This window comes from Drosophila arizonae, chromosome X (genome assembly GCF_054131065.1).
Source record: "Drosophila arizonae isolate 15081-1271.41 chromosome X, UAZ_ARI_1.0, whole genome shotgun sequence".
In the NCBI taxonomy this organism is placed as follows: Eukaryota; Metazoa; Arthropoda; class Insecta; order Diptera; family Drosophilidae; genus Drosophila; species Drosophila arizonae.
Window position 1 is genome coordinate 35480761 of NC_142927.1, and position 13199 is coordinate 35493959.

Below are 13199 nucleotides of genomic sequence, written 5' to 3' on the forward strand. Positions count from 1 at the left end.
TCGATGATTATTTGTGTGAAGGGTATGAAAGTGTTGATGCGCACACACACTTGCACACTTAGTACATGCTCATTTGTATGACAGTGTGCGAAGCCTTTGCCGCCTGTAACAATTTTAAAGCAACCCTGCATTTGCAATTGGTCGGTCTTACGGACTGTCATAACCACCTCACTTATTTGTACTATATATATACATACATATGTATATAAGTATATTCATACATTATTATAGCTAATCATGTTTATAAATGTGTGTATATCCATAAAACAGTACTAATTATATACAATTACAATTTATACACATTTTCAACCGAAAAAATGATCGTGATACACTAAAAAGCTTATTAAATGCTTTGCAATATATCGGGTTGCGACTATAAAAACCTCAAGTGGGACATGAATTACAATATACACTTCGCGTCATCAGGTTAGCGCCCCCCCTTACACTCATTTTCTTTTACGTTTTTCTCTTTGCCTATTGCACGCAACTTCTTGGTTTTTTTTTTTATTTCATTATCATCATATGAGATGTCTCTCATACCAAAAAAAAGCGCGAGTGAAAACCCGTTATGTTTTATTTTCTATTCTTTTCTATTTTCGCAAAAAATGTGTGCACTTATTTTGCGTCATCAGATTAGCGCCCCCAAATGCAATTGTAATTATCTTGCTTATTTTGGCAATTACACTCACCAAATTTTTTGTGAAGCTCAAAGTATTCAATATATTTATAGTATGGGTAAAGAAAAAGTTTTATCTTTGAAGATTGAGGCATACTTTGAGTCTAGACTATGTAACCATAAAATTGCTGAAAAAACAGGAAAAAACAGAAAACTAAGTGGCAATTTTCTTACAAATAGGGAAAACTATGGAAAAAACTATATAAGCGGCAATAATCAAGAGATTTCAGAAGGAAATAGAAGAGCATTAGTTCGAGAAGCTTCGAATTCCCATGAATCGACCACCAAGATTAGGGATAAAATCGGTGTTAAGACGAGCTTATCAACGGTCCAAAGAGCAATAAGGAAAGTTAATTACCTAAAGAAACAGAATGTAAAAAAAAAGACACCAGTCGATATGCTGAGAAAAGAAATACGCATTAATTTTGGCCGGGCGAACATGACGTGGTCTATCCAATGGCAGCATGTTGTCTTTTCTGATGAGAAAAATTGAATTTGGAAGGAACTGATGGCTAAATTTATTATATCCATGACCTACGCATAGAAGAACATAATTTGGAACGGTTTCCAAGCCGTTGCGGCGGGGGGGGTGATGTGGCATTGATGTAGGGTGCAATATCTTACTACAGCGCTTGTAAGCTTCAATTTTTGACATCGCGCATGAACGCATAGGACTATAACACCGTGTTTAAAACTGCTGTTCCGCATTTCTATAACCTGTCTGAAAACCGGCATTAGATTTCCCAGCATGATAATGCTCCAAATCCAAATCCAAATCCCTGAAGTCCTGGGTTCAGGGCCAAAAAATTGATCTCATGGAGTGGCCACCATACTCACTCGACCTTAATATCATTGGAAACGTCTGGGGATGGTTGGTCAGGAAGTATATGAGTCCGGAAAGCATTATAGTGCAAAGACAGAGTTAATCGAAGGTATTGAACACGCTTGGCCAACCATATCCTTGAATATTATTGAACAACTTTATAATTCCACTCCTAATCGAATTTTTGAAGTAATTTCAAACAAAAAACGGCACTACGCACTACTAATATTACTTAAAAATAATAATAGCTTAAAATACGGTGTTATTTTTGGTCATTAACTTAAATAAATTGAATTTAGCGCAGGGGGCGCTAATCTGATGACCAAATTTTTGTTACATGTTTTTTGTACATTTTGCAAAATAAAATTTTTTAAAAATAATCCTTATTGTTACAGTAGCCATTCTTTTTGTATGTTAAAGATAAATAAATGGAGTATAATGTAAAAAAATTTCAAAGATGGAGCTCTGATAGTTTAGATTTTATTTAGCTTTGAGGTTGAGTGTAAAGGGGGGCGCTAACCTGATGACGCGCAGTGTATGTCATATATACATACACACACAATTACAGTATGGGCTTTAGTATGCGTGCGTCGCGAAACTAAATTCTTTCTGAATATGTTCGTCAATCGTCCGTTGCAGTCGCGTTTTACATGTATTTGCCATTATGTGTTAGTGTGGGATTATCTTTGCTTTTATACCCTGAACCCATTTTCAATGGGAAATCAGGGTATAATTGTTTTGTTGAAATGTATGTAACAGGCAGAAGAAGGCGTGACAGACCCCACAAAGTATATATATTCTTGATCAGGGTGACGAGCTGAGTTTGGCCCTGTCCGTCTGTCTGTCCGTCCGCCTGTCCGAAAGTTTGAACGCGTCGATTTCAGAAGATATAAGAGCTAGAGACTTGACATTTTTTTTCCTAGGTCCGTGTATAGCACGCGCATATCAAGTTTTGCTTTAAATATCGAGAAATTGCCCCTTTATTTTGTTATTGATTAAAAACATTATTGAAAACCAGTAATAAATTTATATCTCCTACATCTTTAAAGCTAGAGTCTCCAAATTTGTTTTGTATAATTATACTTTGAACTCTATCGTGTTACTCTTGTGCTGTACTCGTCATGGCGAATTTAGATGCTAGTGCAGTTGCTCCCGAAGATCGCGTGCGGTTTTATAAGCCCAAGGTACAGTCGGTGTTTGAACGTGTAAAAAAGCTACAAGCCAAGGTCGATTCAGATGCTCTTGCCGATCACCGTGACAGCACTTTAAATGTTCTACTGGAGCATAACGACAAGCTAAACCACTTCTTTAGCAAGGCCCATGAAAGTCTAGAGGAGCTCAACTTTACTGAGATGTTCAGCGGTTTCCCGCACTGACTTTGATGATTTAATAATGGTCATGCAGTCAACAATAATGTCCGAAGTGCAAAGTCGTACTGCTCAAGTGCATCATAGTTCCACGTTTAGTCGTCCAAGTGACCCTCCTCACGCATCCGCTCCCAGAATGCAGGCCGCACCAGCGTTGTCGCCATTAAAGCTACCTACGTTCAGCGGTGGATATGCTAATTGGGCTGATTTCTACTCAATGTTTTCTACAATCATTGAAAGTCGGCCAGAATTCAGGAATATGGAAAGACTTCAGCACCTCCGGTCCTGCCTCGATGGTCGCAGCGTTGTATACGGTTCGCTCTTAGGAAATTTCCAATGATAATTGTACAATTGCCATTAATTTATTGAAGCAGAGATATGATGACCGACGTTTAATCTTCCAGGCCCACATCGTCCATAACCAAGCTGCGTGAGCTATCCGACAGCTTTAATGTCCATATGCGTGCGCTCAGTAGTCTCTGCACAACAGAGAAGAAAGCCAGTGCCATGATTGCTCAGATACTGCTACAGAAGCTTGATGAGGCTTCACAAGCTAAATGGGAAGAGAAATTGGACAATTTAGAGATGGCTTTTCAGATACCCAGATATGAAGAAGTCTCCTCGTTTCTTGAGCTTCGTTACCGTACTTTGGAATCGATGAAATTTGCCCTAACAAACTATTCGTCAAGTAAGCCGATGAATTCTTGTAGTAAGGTTGCTATCAGCAGATCAGCATTTCTCATAACCAGCCACAGTACGCACAGTTGCAGTTTTTGTAATGATCTTGAGCACACAATCTACAAATGCCCAAGATTCGCAAACTTGTCTCCTAGTCTTCGCCTGAATGAGGTCCGAAAGGCTGGCTTATGTTTAAATTGTCTCAAGGGTGGTCATCAGTCGTGACAATGTGGCTCGCGCAGTTGTCGGGTCTGTGGAGTCAAGCATCATACGCTTCTTCATCTCGGCCACTCCAGCACATCGCAGGCAGCAATTCCGCCCCATCAACAATCTTCAACATCAAGAGTACAGACCATCCCTCAGCCCTCAGCATCAGCCACTACTCTCTTATCCAAGGATCGGCACAGCGATGTTGTGCTCCTGGCTACCGCAGAGGTTCTGGCAAGGAATCGGTTTGGCGAACTTCTTCCTTGTAGTGCACTTTAAGATTCAGGCTCTCAACTACATCTCATTACAGCCAGATTTGCGAATCTCCTACAACTTAATAGAACAAAATCGGTTGCATCTGTATGCGGCGTAGGCGATTCCAATATTGCCATGGATGGAAGCAGCATTTGCCTCACTCTTCAAGCTCACGCATCTGATTATACAACTAGCATAACGGCTATGGTAGCTACAAATATAACTGGCAGGCAGCCCAGTTCTAATGTAAATACGAGCAATTGGAGCATACCGCAAAATATTGTACTGGCAGATCCAGCTTTCCATAGGCCGCAACGAGTAGATCTGCTTATCGGAGCTAGCCTGTTTTATTATTTGCTCTGTGTGGGACAAATCAAGTTGATGACTGGACTTCCATTGTCACAGAAGACTCGTCTTGGTTGGGTCGTGTCAGGTGGCGAGGCTCGCAACCACAACTCTGTGCTAATGGCTTCAAAGGCGCCTTCGGATCCGATTACAGACTCCTGTGCTGATATCAAGTAGGACAGTCTCGTTCGTCGCTTTTGGGAAGTTGAGCGCTGCAGTGATTCCATTGTAAAGTTCAGCAAGGAAGACTCAGACTGCGAAGCGCATTTTGCGAAGCATTACAATCGATTGGCTAGTGGCCAATATACAGAACGCCTACCTGTTAAGCTTACTTGTGAGCTTCTTGGAGATTTTTATGAGCAAGGGCATCATCGGTTTCTCAATTTGAAGAAGAAAGTCATTTGCCGCATATAAGGTCTCAATACGTAGCATTTCTGATAGAGTATCTTGAGCTTGGTCACATGTCACGTGTTCCTCTAAATTAATTTCATCTATGCAGATATTTTCTTCCTGATCACTGCGTTCTGAAGGAAGATAGCACACGTAGCATTTCTGAAAGAGTATCTTGAGCTTGGTTACATGTCACGTGTTCCTCTAAATTAATTTCATCTATGCAGATATTTTCTACCTGATCACTGCGTTCTGAAGGAAGATAGCACAACCACTAAACTTCGCGTCATCTTTGATGGATCAACATCTACCACAATTGGGAATTCGTTAAATGACATTCTAAATTGGACGACATTACTGCGCTTCCGATCTTATCCAGTTGTACTCACCGGCGATATTTGCAAAATGTATCGTTGCGTAAAGGTACCTGACACGGACAGCAATCTGCAATGCATTTTATGGAGGAATTCGCCAGATGATGAGCTGGAAGTTTTCAGGCTTGGTACGGTAACATATGGAACCAGCGTCATTCATGGTACTGGACGGCATAACAGACTGCGACAAGGAATCGCTCATTAGGTTCAATGATGGCAGCGACATTACAAAGACACTTGGCCTTGCGTGGGATCCAGCAACTTCTTTTCTCATATCTAGCTCTAAGCCCTCCAGGCGCTCTGTTCTCTCGTCTATTGCTCGGTTTTACGATCCCCTCGGCCTGGTCGGCCCAGTAATAACGAAGGCTACAATTTTATTGCAACAACTCTGGAGGCGTAAACTTGATTGGGACGAAAGTCTTCCGTCTGCATGTCATGGCATGCATGGCATGGCTAGACATTTGCAGCAACTTTGCCAATGGTCTTAGTAGTGCATTTCCCAGGCTATCATTAATACCAGGATCGAAAGTTGAGGTCCATGGATTCTGCGATGTATTGTATCCAGAGGAAAAAATATCATCAGCAGGTTACTTTGTTCCAAGTCTCGAGTTGCGCCTCTAAAAACGCTCAAGGTTCCCAAGCTGGAACTATGCGGGGCAGAGTTGCTTGCGCGTCTAATGGATGAAGTGGCTCGTTTAGGCATCTTCGCAGACGAGTTTCATTGTTGGTCTGACTAGTAGAGTAGCGCTTTCTTAGATCAATGACGAGCCCGGAAGATTTAACGTTTTTTTTTTTTTTTTCAAATCGCATCGCCACGATACAAGATCTCACATCGGCAATGGAATGACACTATACTACAGCGCTGAATCCCGCGGATATATTATCTCGGTGTGCATTGCCCTCGGAGTTAAATGGATCATAACTTTGGTTCAACGGTCCAGGTTTCCACTGTAAGCCCAGATCTCAGTGGCCAGTCTCAGCACTTCCAGAAAGAACTTCAATTGAGCGTCGAAGAATGGTTCGAAGGGAATGGTTCCGTCATCCAGCAGTCTCGCCTCGCTGTCACCGCTCCTTGATGAAATTGGGCTGCTACGTGTCGATGGTCGTCTCAAAAACTCAACTTTGAACTTCGATAGTCGCCATCCTATTATTTTGGCCAAAGTTCATCCAGTAACTAGAGCCAACATAATGCCATCATAATTCCATAAGCGCAACTTGAACGCTGGTCCCCGAGCAGTGCTAACGTTGGTTCGTTCCCAATATTTGCCAATTGGAGGTAGAAATACTGTAGCCAGTGTAATTCAGAGATGTGTAATTTGCTTTCGCGCAAGGCCTCGACTCATTTAGCACATAATGGCAGATCTACCCAAGGATCGAGTCAACGGCTATCGGGTCTTTGGAGTGACTGGAGTCGACTTTTGCGGACCGTTCATTTATAAGCCTGAGGCACGAAACAAGGCGCCTGTGAAATGTTACGTTTGTGTGTTTATTTGTTTTGCTACGAAGGATATCTGGTTGGAGTTTGTCAAAGATTTAACTACCGCGGCATTTTTGCATGCACTTCAACGTATTATATGCACCAGAGGAAAGCCAAGTCAAATCTGATCGACAACGCCACAAACTTACTTGGAGCCCGCAGCCAGCTTCAGGAGTTGAAGCGTCTATTTCTGTCAGACACCCACCAGACGGCTGTGAAGGATTTATGTTTGGCAGACTCAATCGAATGACATTTCATCCCTTCACGATCGCCTCACTTTGGTGGCTTGTGGGAGGCTGCAGTGAAGACAGCGAAGCTTCATTTCTACCGATGTGTTGGGTCCTCCGTCCTAACTTACTATGAGCTTCGCACACTGGCTTGCAACACCGCTGCTGTCGTTAATTCACGCCCTTTAGTTTCGATTTCAGAGCACCCATCAGACATAGACGTGTTGACCCCTGCGCATTTCCTCAGCGGTGGCCCTCCTTCGTTCTTCAGTGAGCCAAACCTGACAGGGCTCACGCAGCGGCTCATCTTTAACCAGCCGGCTCGCGTACATTGAAATTAGTATGCAATTAACTCTTTTTTAGAGCAGATGTAGTGATAGATTACATTACATACATAGTAGCGGACATCACGACAGCCTAGTCGCTTGCTCGCGTCTATCACATAAACTCTGTAAACTCTAATAATCACTAATAAACTAATCATTAAGTAAATTCAATCGTTTAATAATTTAAAGCTATTCGAAAAATCTCGATAGCTCAACAGCCATTATTATGAGATATTTTGATGAGAAGAGTCCATTTATAAGAAATGTTAATTATCAAGTATTTCAATTGCGTATTTGCGTATTTGTGTGTGTGTATGAATGAAAATTAAGCTGTACTATGTAAGTTATACAAATGTAAACATTTACTTTTTTTATTGTTTCCATAGGTTCTTCAAGCAGCATGTCTGTAGATGCTACATGTAATGCAGAGGATTTTGACTGTGAAAACGAAAACGTACAAGATCGGCTTGGGATGGAGGCTATCGCCAGCTTGCATCGTCAACTAGATGATGACGACAACGGAAATATTGACCTGAGCGAATCGGATGATGTATGTTATGAATAGTATCTTTTTATATATTATTTATCTCCTTTTCAAAATTGTTAAAGAGGGTTTAATATTTGTATGTGTCATATCGTCATATTCATTTCATATCGTCATTTCATTTTCATTTTCAATGGCTTTGGAACATAGGCACAAACTCTCATGAAAGTCTTCATGATACACAACAAACAGCATGAACCCACATACACATACACACAAATAGATGAACCTTCATAATCAACTAAAGCTCTAAAGATGTAAAAGATATAATTATACCCTGATACTATTAAATGTGGAAAGTCAGGCTATAAAGGTTTTAACAAATTGTAGGAGGCGTGGCAGGCACCATAGAATGTACATATATACATATATATATATATATATATATATATATATATATATATATATATATGTATATATATATATATATATATTGACGAGATGAGTCAATTTAGCCCAGACCGTCTGCCCGAACTACATTGTATTATTATACCCTGAGCCCATTGATACTAACATATGTGAGCATATGTATGTTAGATAAATGTCTGTCCAATCAGGGCGACAAGCCTAGTTGATGTAGAAATTTCAAGTCAAGTTATATTAACAAGTAAAAAAGCTCTAGTGGAGACTGCTCGACTACGAGATCCCCTGAACCCTTGGAGCAATAGATATTTCAATAATTTTTCGCGTCTTTCAGCTTACATAAGAAACACGACACGAACTGCGAACTGCGACACACATACACACAGGCACACATACACACACACATACACAAACACATACACAAACACATACACACACAAGCACCCACGCATAAACACGCATGGGCTGCAGTGTGCGCTTACTATGAGAACTTAATTGTTTAATAACTTTTTTTATGGACGTACGATCTTCATGAAACTTTCAGATTATGATTATAACATGAATATACATGCAATTGCTAAAGCACAAGTCTCTAGTATTTGAAATACGCGTTTTACAAAAGTGAGGGTAAGGGGTAAATTTTAACAAAAACCTAATTTGCATAAATTGCATATAAGCACACATTAAAAATTTGGAGACTCTAGCAATAAAGGTGTAGAGGATATAATTTTATAACTGGGTTTCGATAAGGTTTTTATCGATAAAAAAAAGATCGGGATGAGTTATCGATTTTTAATGATAAACTTGATATGCGCGCTGTAACTACGGACATTTTAAAAATTTGAAGTCTCTAGCTCTTATATCTTCTGAAATCGACGCGTTCATACATACGGACAGACGGACAGACGGACGGACGGACAGACGGAAAGACGGACAGGGCCAAATCAACTCAACTCGTCGCCCTGATCAAGAATATATATACTTTGTGGGGTCTGCCACGCCTCCTTCTGCCTGTTACATACATTTCAACAAAACCATTATACCCTGATTTCCCATTGAAAATGGGTTCAGGGTATAAAAATTATAGTATTTTCTAAGAATCACCGTTGAAATTGAATTATGGTTTAATTTTCAGCTGGTCTAGCGGTGTTTTTGTTGAAGATGTGAAATTACGAAAATAGTGAGTTAAAATCCTTCAACTATTAAGCTTCTTTTTTCTTTTTGAACACCCGATTTATTTATTGTGGTGCGCCATTAATACTCGAAATTTTTGTTTGAGGCCTTTAATCGTAATTAATGTTACGATTCTATACATATCGATTAAATAATTATATATTCACGCAAGCTGGGGGCGTAGCAAATCGTATCTAAGTGTATCGGGATTTTTCAAATTCAAGCTAGAAACCTGAAATTTGTTATGGATTTTCGGGTTGTTTACCTAAGACCAAAAGTTATAGGGGATATATCTTCGCCCACAGGGGGCAAATGCTTATATCTCCTACAGGGCCTGAAACTTAAAATTTTGAAAATAATTTTTAATTTTTGGCGTATCGAAAAATATATTACAATTTTCACATTTTTGGACTATAAATATCCTTATTTATATTTATATCACTTTTGGCTCGTTCTAAGAATTGGCCAAAAATTAGGTGTCGACGACTAGAGGTGCCAAACTATCGATGGCACTATCATCACTATCGATGGTCGGGCCCTATCGAACGACTGAACTATCGATGGTTCAATGTGTCGATAGTGAACGATAATATCGTCAAAGGTGCGTGACAAATAATTATAATTTTATATCATAGCTTGTATTTCAAGTACTAGAGACGTGTGCATACATTTTCACCACATGATTACGCTCTGAAAGTTTCATTAAAATTGTATGTATAGAAATTAAATTATTCAACAAATAAATTCTTATAATGTTGCCCACTGCAGCGCAGCCCAAGCGCAGTCGCTGCTTACTGCGCAGTTAGCAGAGCGCGTTCTAATACGTATGTGTGTATGTATGTGTGTCGAAAAGAAGCGCAGACTGATTAGAATATCAGATTGGAGGGTTCAGGGTATCTCCTAGTCGAGCAGTCTCGACTAGTCTTCTTACTTGTTTATATTTTATTTATTTATTTTATTTTTTTTAAACTTTTTTCCCACATGGAGAATAAGAATATGTAAAAATTTGTTTTTTTTTTTTTTTGTTTTTTATTCCCTGAACCTATTTTCAATGGGAAATCAGGGTATAATGGTTTTGTTAAATGTATATAACAGGCAGAAGGAGGCGTGGCAGACCCCATAAAGTATATATATTCTTGATCAGGGCGACGAGCTGAGTCGCGGCCACTCTGACATCAGCCTAACACGAAGAAAAGAAAACAAAAACATTTTTGTGAAATTTAAAAGAAAATAAATAAAATAAAAAAATATTTAAAACAAGTAAAAAAGCTCTAGTCGAGACTACTCGACTACGAGATCCCCTGAACCCTTGGAGTAATAACTATATCAATAATTTTTCGCGTCTTTCAGCTTACACAAGAAACACGCACACACACACACACACACGCACGCACGCACACACAGGCATACATACACACACATACACACACACACACACATACACAAACAATTACATACATATACACACACAAGCATAAACACGCATGGGCGGCAGTGAGCGCTTACTATGACAAATTAATTGCTTAATAACTTTTTTTGTGGACATACGATCTTCATGAAACTTTCAGATTATGATTATAACTAGGATATGCATGTAATTCCCAAAGCACACACACAGCTTTTTACAAAAGTGAGGGTGAGGGGGTGAATTTAGAGGTGGGGGGTAAATTTTAACAAAAACCGAAATTGTATAAATTGCATATAAGCATACATTAAAAATTTGGAGACTCTAGCAATAAAGGTGTAGAAGATATAATTTTATAACTGGTTTTCGATAAGGTTTTTTTATCGATAAAAAAGATCGGGATGAGTTATCGATTTTTAATGATAAACTTGATATCCGCGCTGTAATTACGAACATTTTACAAAAAATTTGAAGTCTCTAGCTCTTATATCTTCTGAAATCGACGCGTTCATACATACGGACAGACGGACAGACGGACAGACGGACGGACGGACAGACGGACAGACAGACAGACAGACGGACAGGGCCAAATCAACTCAGCTCGTCGCCCTGATCAAGAATATATATACTTTGTGGGGTCTGCCACGCCTCCTTCTGCCTGTTACATACATTTCAACAAAACCATTATACCCTGATTTCCCATTGAAAATGGGTTCAGGGTATAACAAGTAAGAAAATTCTAGTCGAGAGTGCTTAACTAGATACTACCCTGAACCCAACTAATAAAAATGTCCATTTAGTATGGTTAAAATTTCAATTTCGGTGTATTTAAAAATATAAATTCAATAGAAAACTCATTTATGAAAATATAACAGTATTTTGAAACAATTAAAAAAATTAACATTAGTTGCACCGATCGGGATTCGAACCGCAACTTCTCGATCGAGCGTCATGCAGCTAACACACTACGCCACCTCACTTCTAAAATGTGCGCTGGCAAAACTCAAATAGATTCACTGCTGCAGCGCCATCTACCAAAACTAAACCAAACTAACTGCTGATGTGATTCAAAGAATGTTTTCCAGAAGAAGTTTGAATGTATGTGTGCACACGTATACGATGCTGTTGTAGCTGCTGCACGTGCGTTTGTTAATTGGCCAAATATTTAATGATTTTTAATTAATTTTTGACTGAACGGAATTCAATGAAACTTTTAGCATATGATCTACATATTATATTGAATATTTGAGAAATTAAAAAAAATGAAAAATCATTCACAATTAACTGTAGTGGCATCTGACTTGAACTTGAATGTTTTTATTCGATAAAAACATAACGGGATGATTTATCGACTTTTAAAAGCAAACTCGACATCCGCGCTGTATATAAAAAAAATTCCAGTCTCTAGCTCTTATATCTTCGGAAATCGACGCGTTCAAATATACGGACAGATGGACAGACAGACAGACGGACAGGGCCAAATCAACTCAGCTCGTCGCCCTGATCAAGAATATATATACTTTGTGGGGTCTGCCACGCCTCCTTCTGCCTGTTACATACATTTCAACAAAACCATTATTACCTGATTTCCCATTGAAAATGGGCTCAGGGTATACAAATTGACAATAATTAAATGTTTTATGCGTGGCTTGAACTACTAAAATCTAAGCCCACTAGAGTCGTTTGTAGCGCCCCACTAAGAAATACATATACATATACAGTGGTTCACAGCTTATTTCAACCAGCACCTCAAAAAAAGTTTGTTGATCTATCAAGTCTAAGCTACATCGAAAAAAATTAAACCCAGGTTGTTAGTGTGTTTAAACTAACACAAAATAATTTTTATACCCTGAGCCCATTTTCAATGGGAAATCAGGGTATAATGGTTTTGTTGAAATGTATGTAACAGGCAGAAGGAGGCGTGGCAGACCCCACAAAATATATATATTCTTGATCAGGGCGACGAGCTGAGTTGATTTGCCCCTGTCCGTCTGTCCGTCTGTCCGTATGTTTGAACGCGTCGATTTCCGAAGATATAAGAGCTAGAGACTTCAAATTTTTTGTAAAATGTTCGTAATTACAGCGCGGATATCAAGTTTATCATTAAAAATCGATAACTCATCCCGATCTTTTTTTATCGATAAAAAACCTTATCGAAAACCAGTTATAAAATTATATCTTCTACGCCTTTATCGCTAGAGTCTCCAAATTTTTAATGTATGCTTATATGCAATTTATACAATTTCGGTTTTTGTTAAAATTTACCCCCTACCTCAAAATTCACCCCCTCACCTTCACTTTTGTAAAAAGCATATTTCAAATACTAGAGACTTGTGCTTTGGCAATTACAAGCATATCTATGTTATAATCATAATCTGAAAGTTTCATGAAGATCGTACGTCCACAAAAAAAGTTATTAAGCAATTAAGTTCTCATAGTAAGCGCTCACTGCAGCCCATGCGTGTTTATGCTTGTGTGTGTATATGTATGTAAATGTTTGTGTATGTGGGTGTATGTGTTTGTGTATGTATGTGTGTATGTGTGTGTGTGTATGCGTTTGTGTGTGTAT

At 39.1% G+C, this 13199-nt stretch overlaps 1 protein-coding gene across 3 annotated transcripts in view; it reads left to right on the top strand.

Moving 5' to 3' along the window:
- The window catches only part of Stim (stromal interaction molecule), a 181253-nt gene that overhangs the window by 91165 nt on the left and 76889 nt on the right, over window positions 1-13199 (top strand). For all 3 annotated transcript variants that reach the window (XM_089474772.1, XM_089474771.1, XM_089474773.1), the window contains exon 3: window positions 7532-7695. In XM_089474772.1, coding sequence (XP_089330898.1) covers window positions 7532-7695 — 164 coding nt within the window. The remainder of the gene's footprint in view (window positions 1-7531; window positions 7696-13199) is intronic.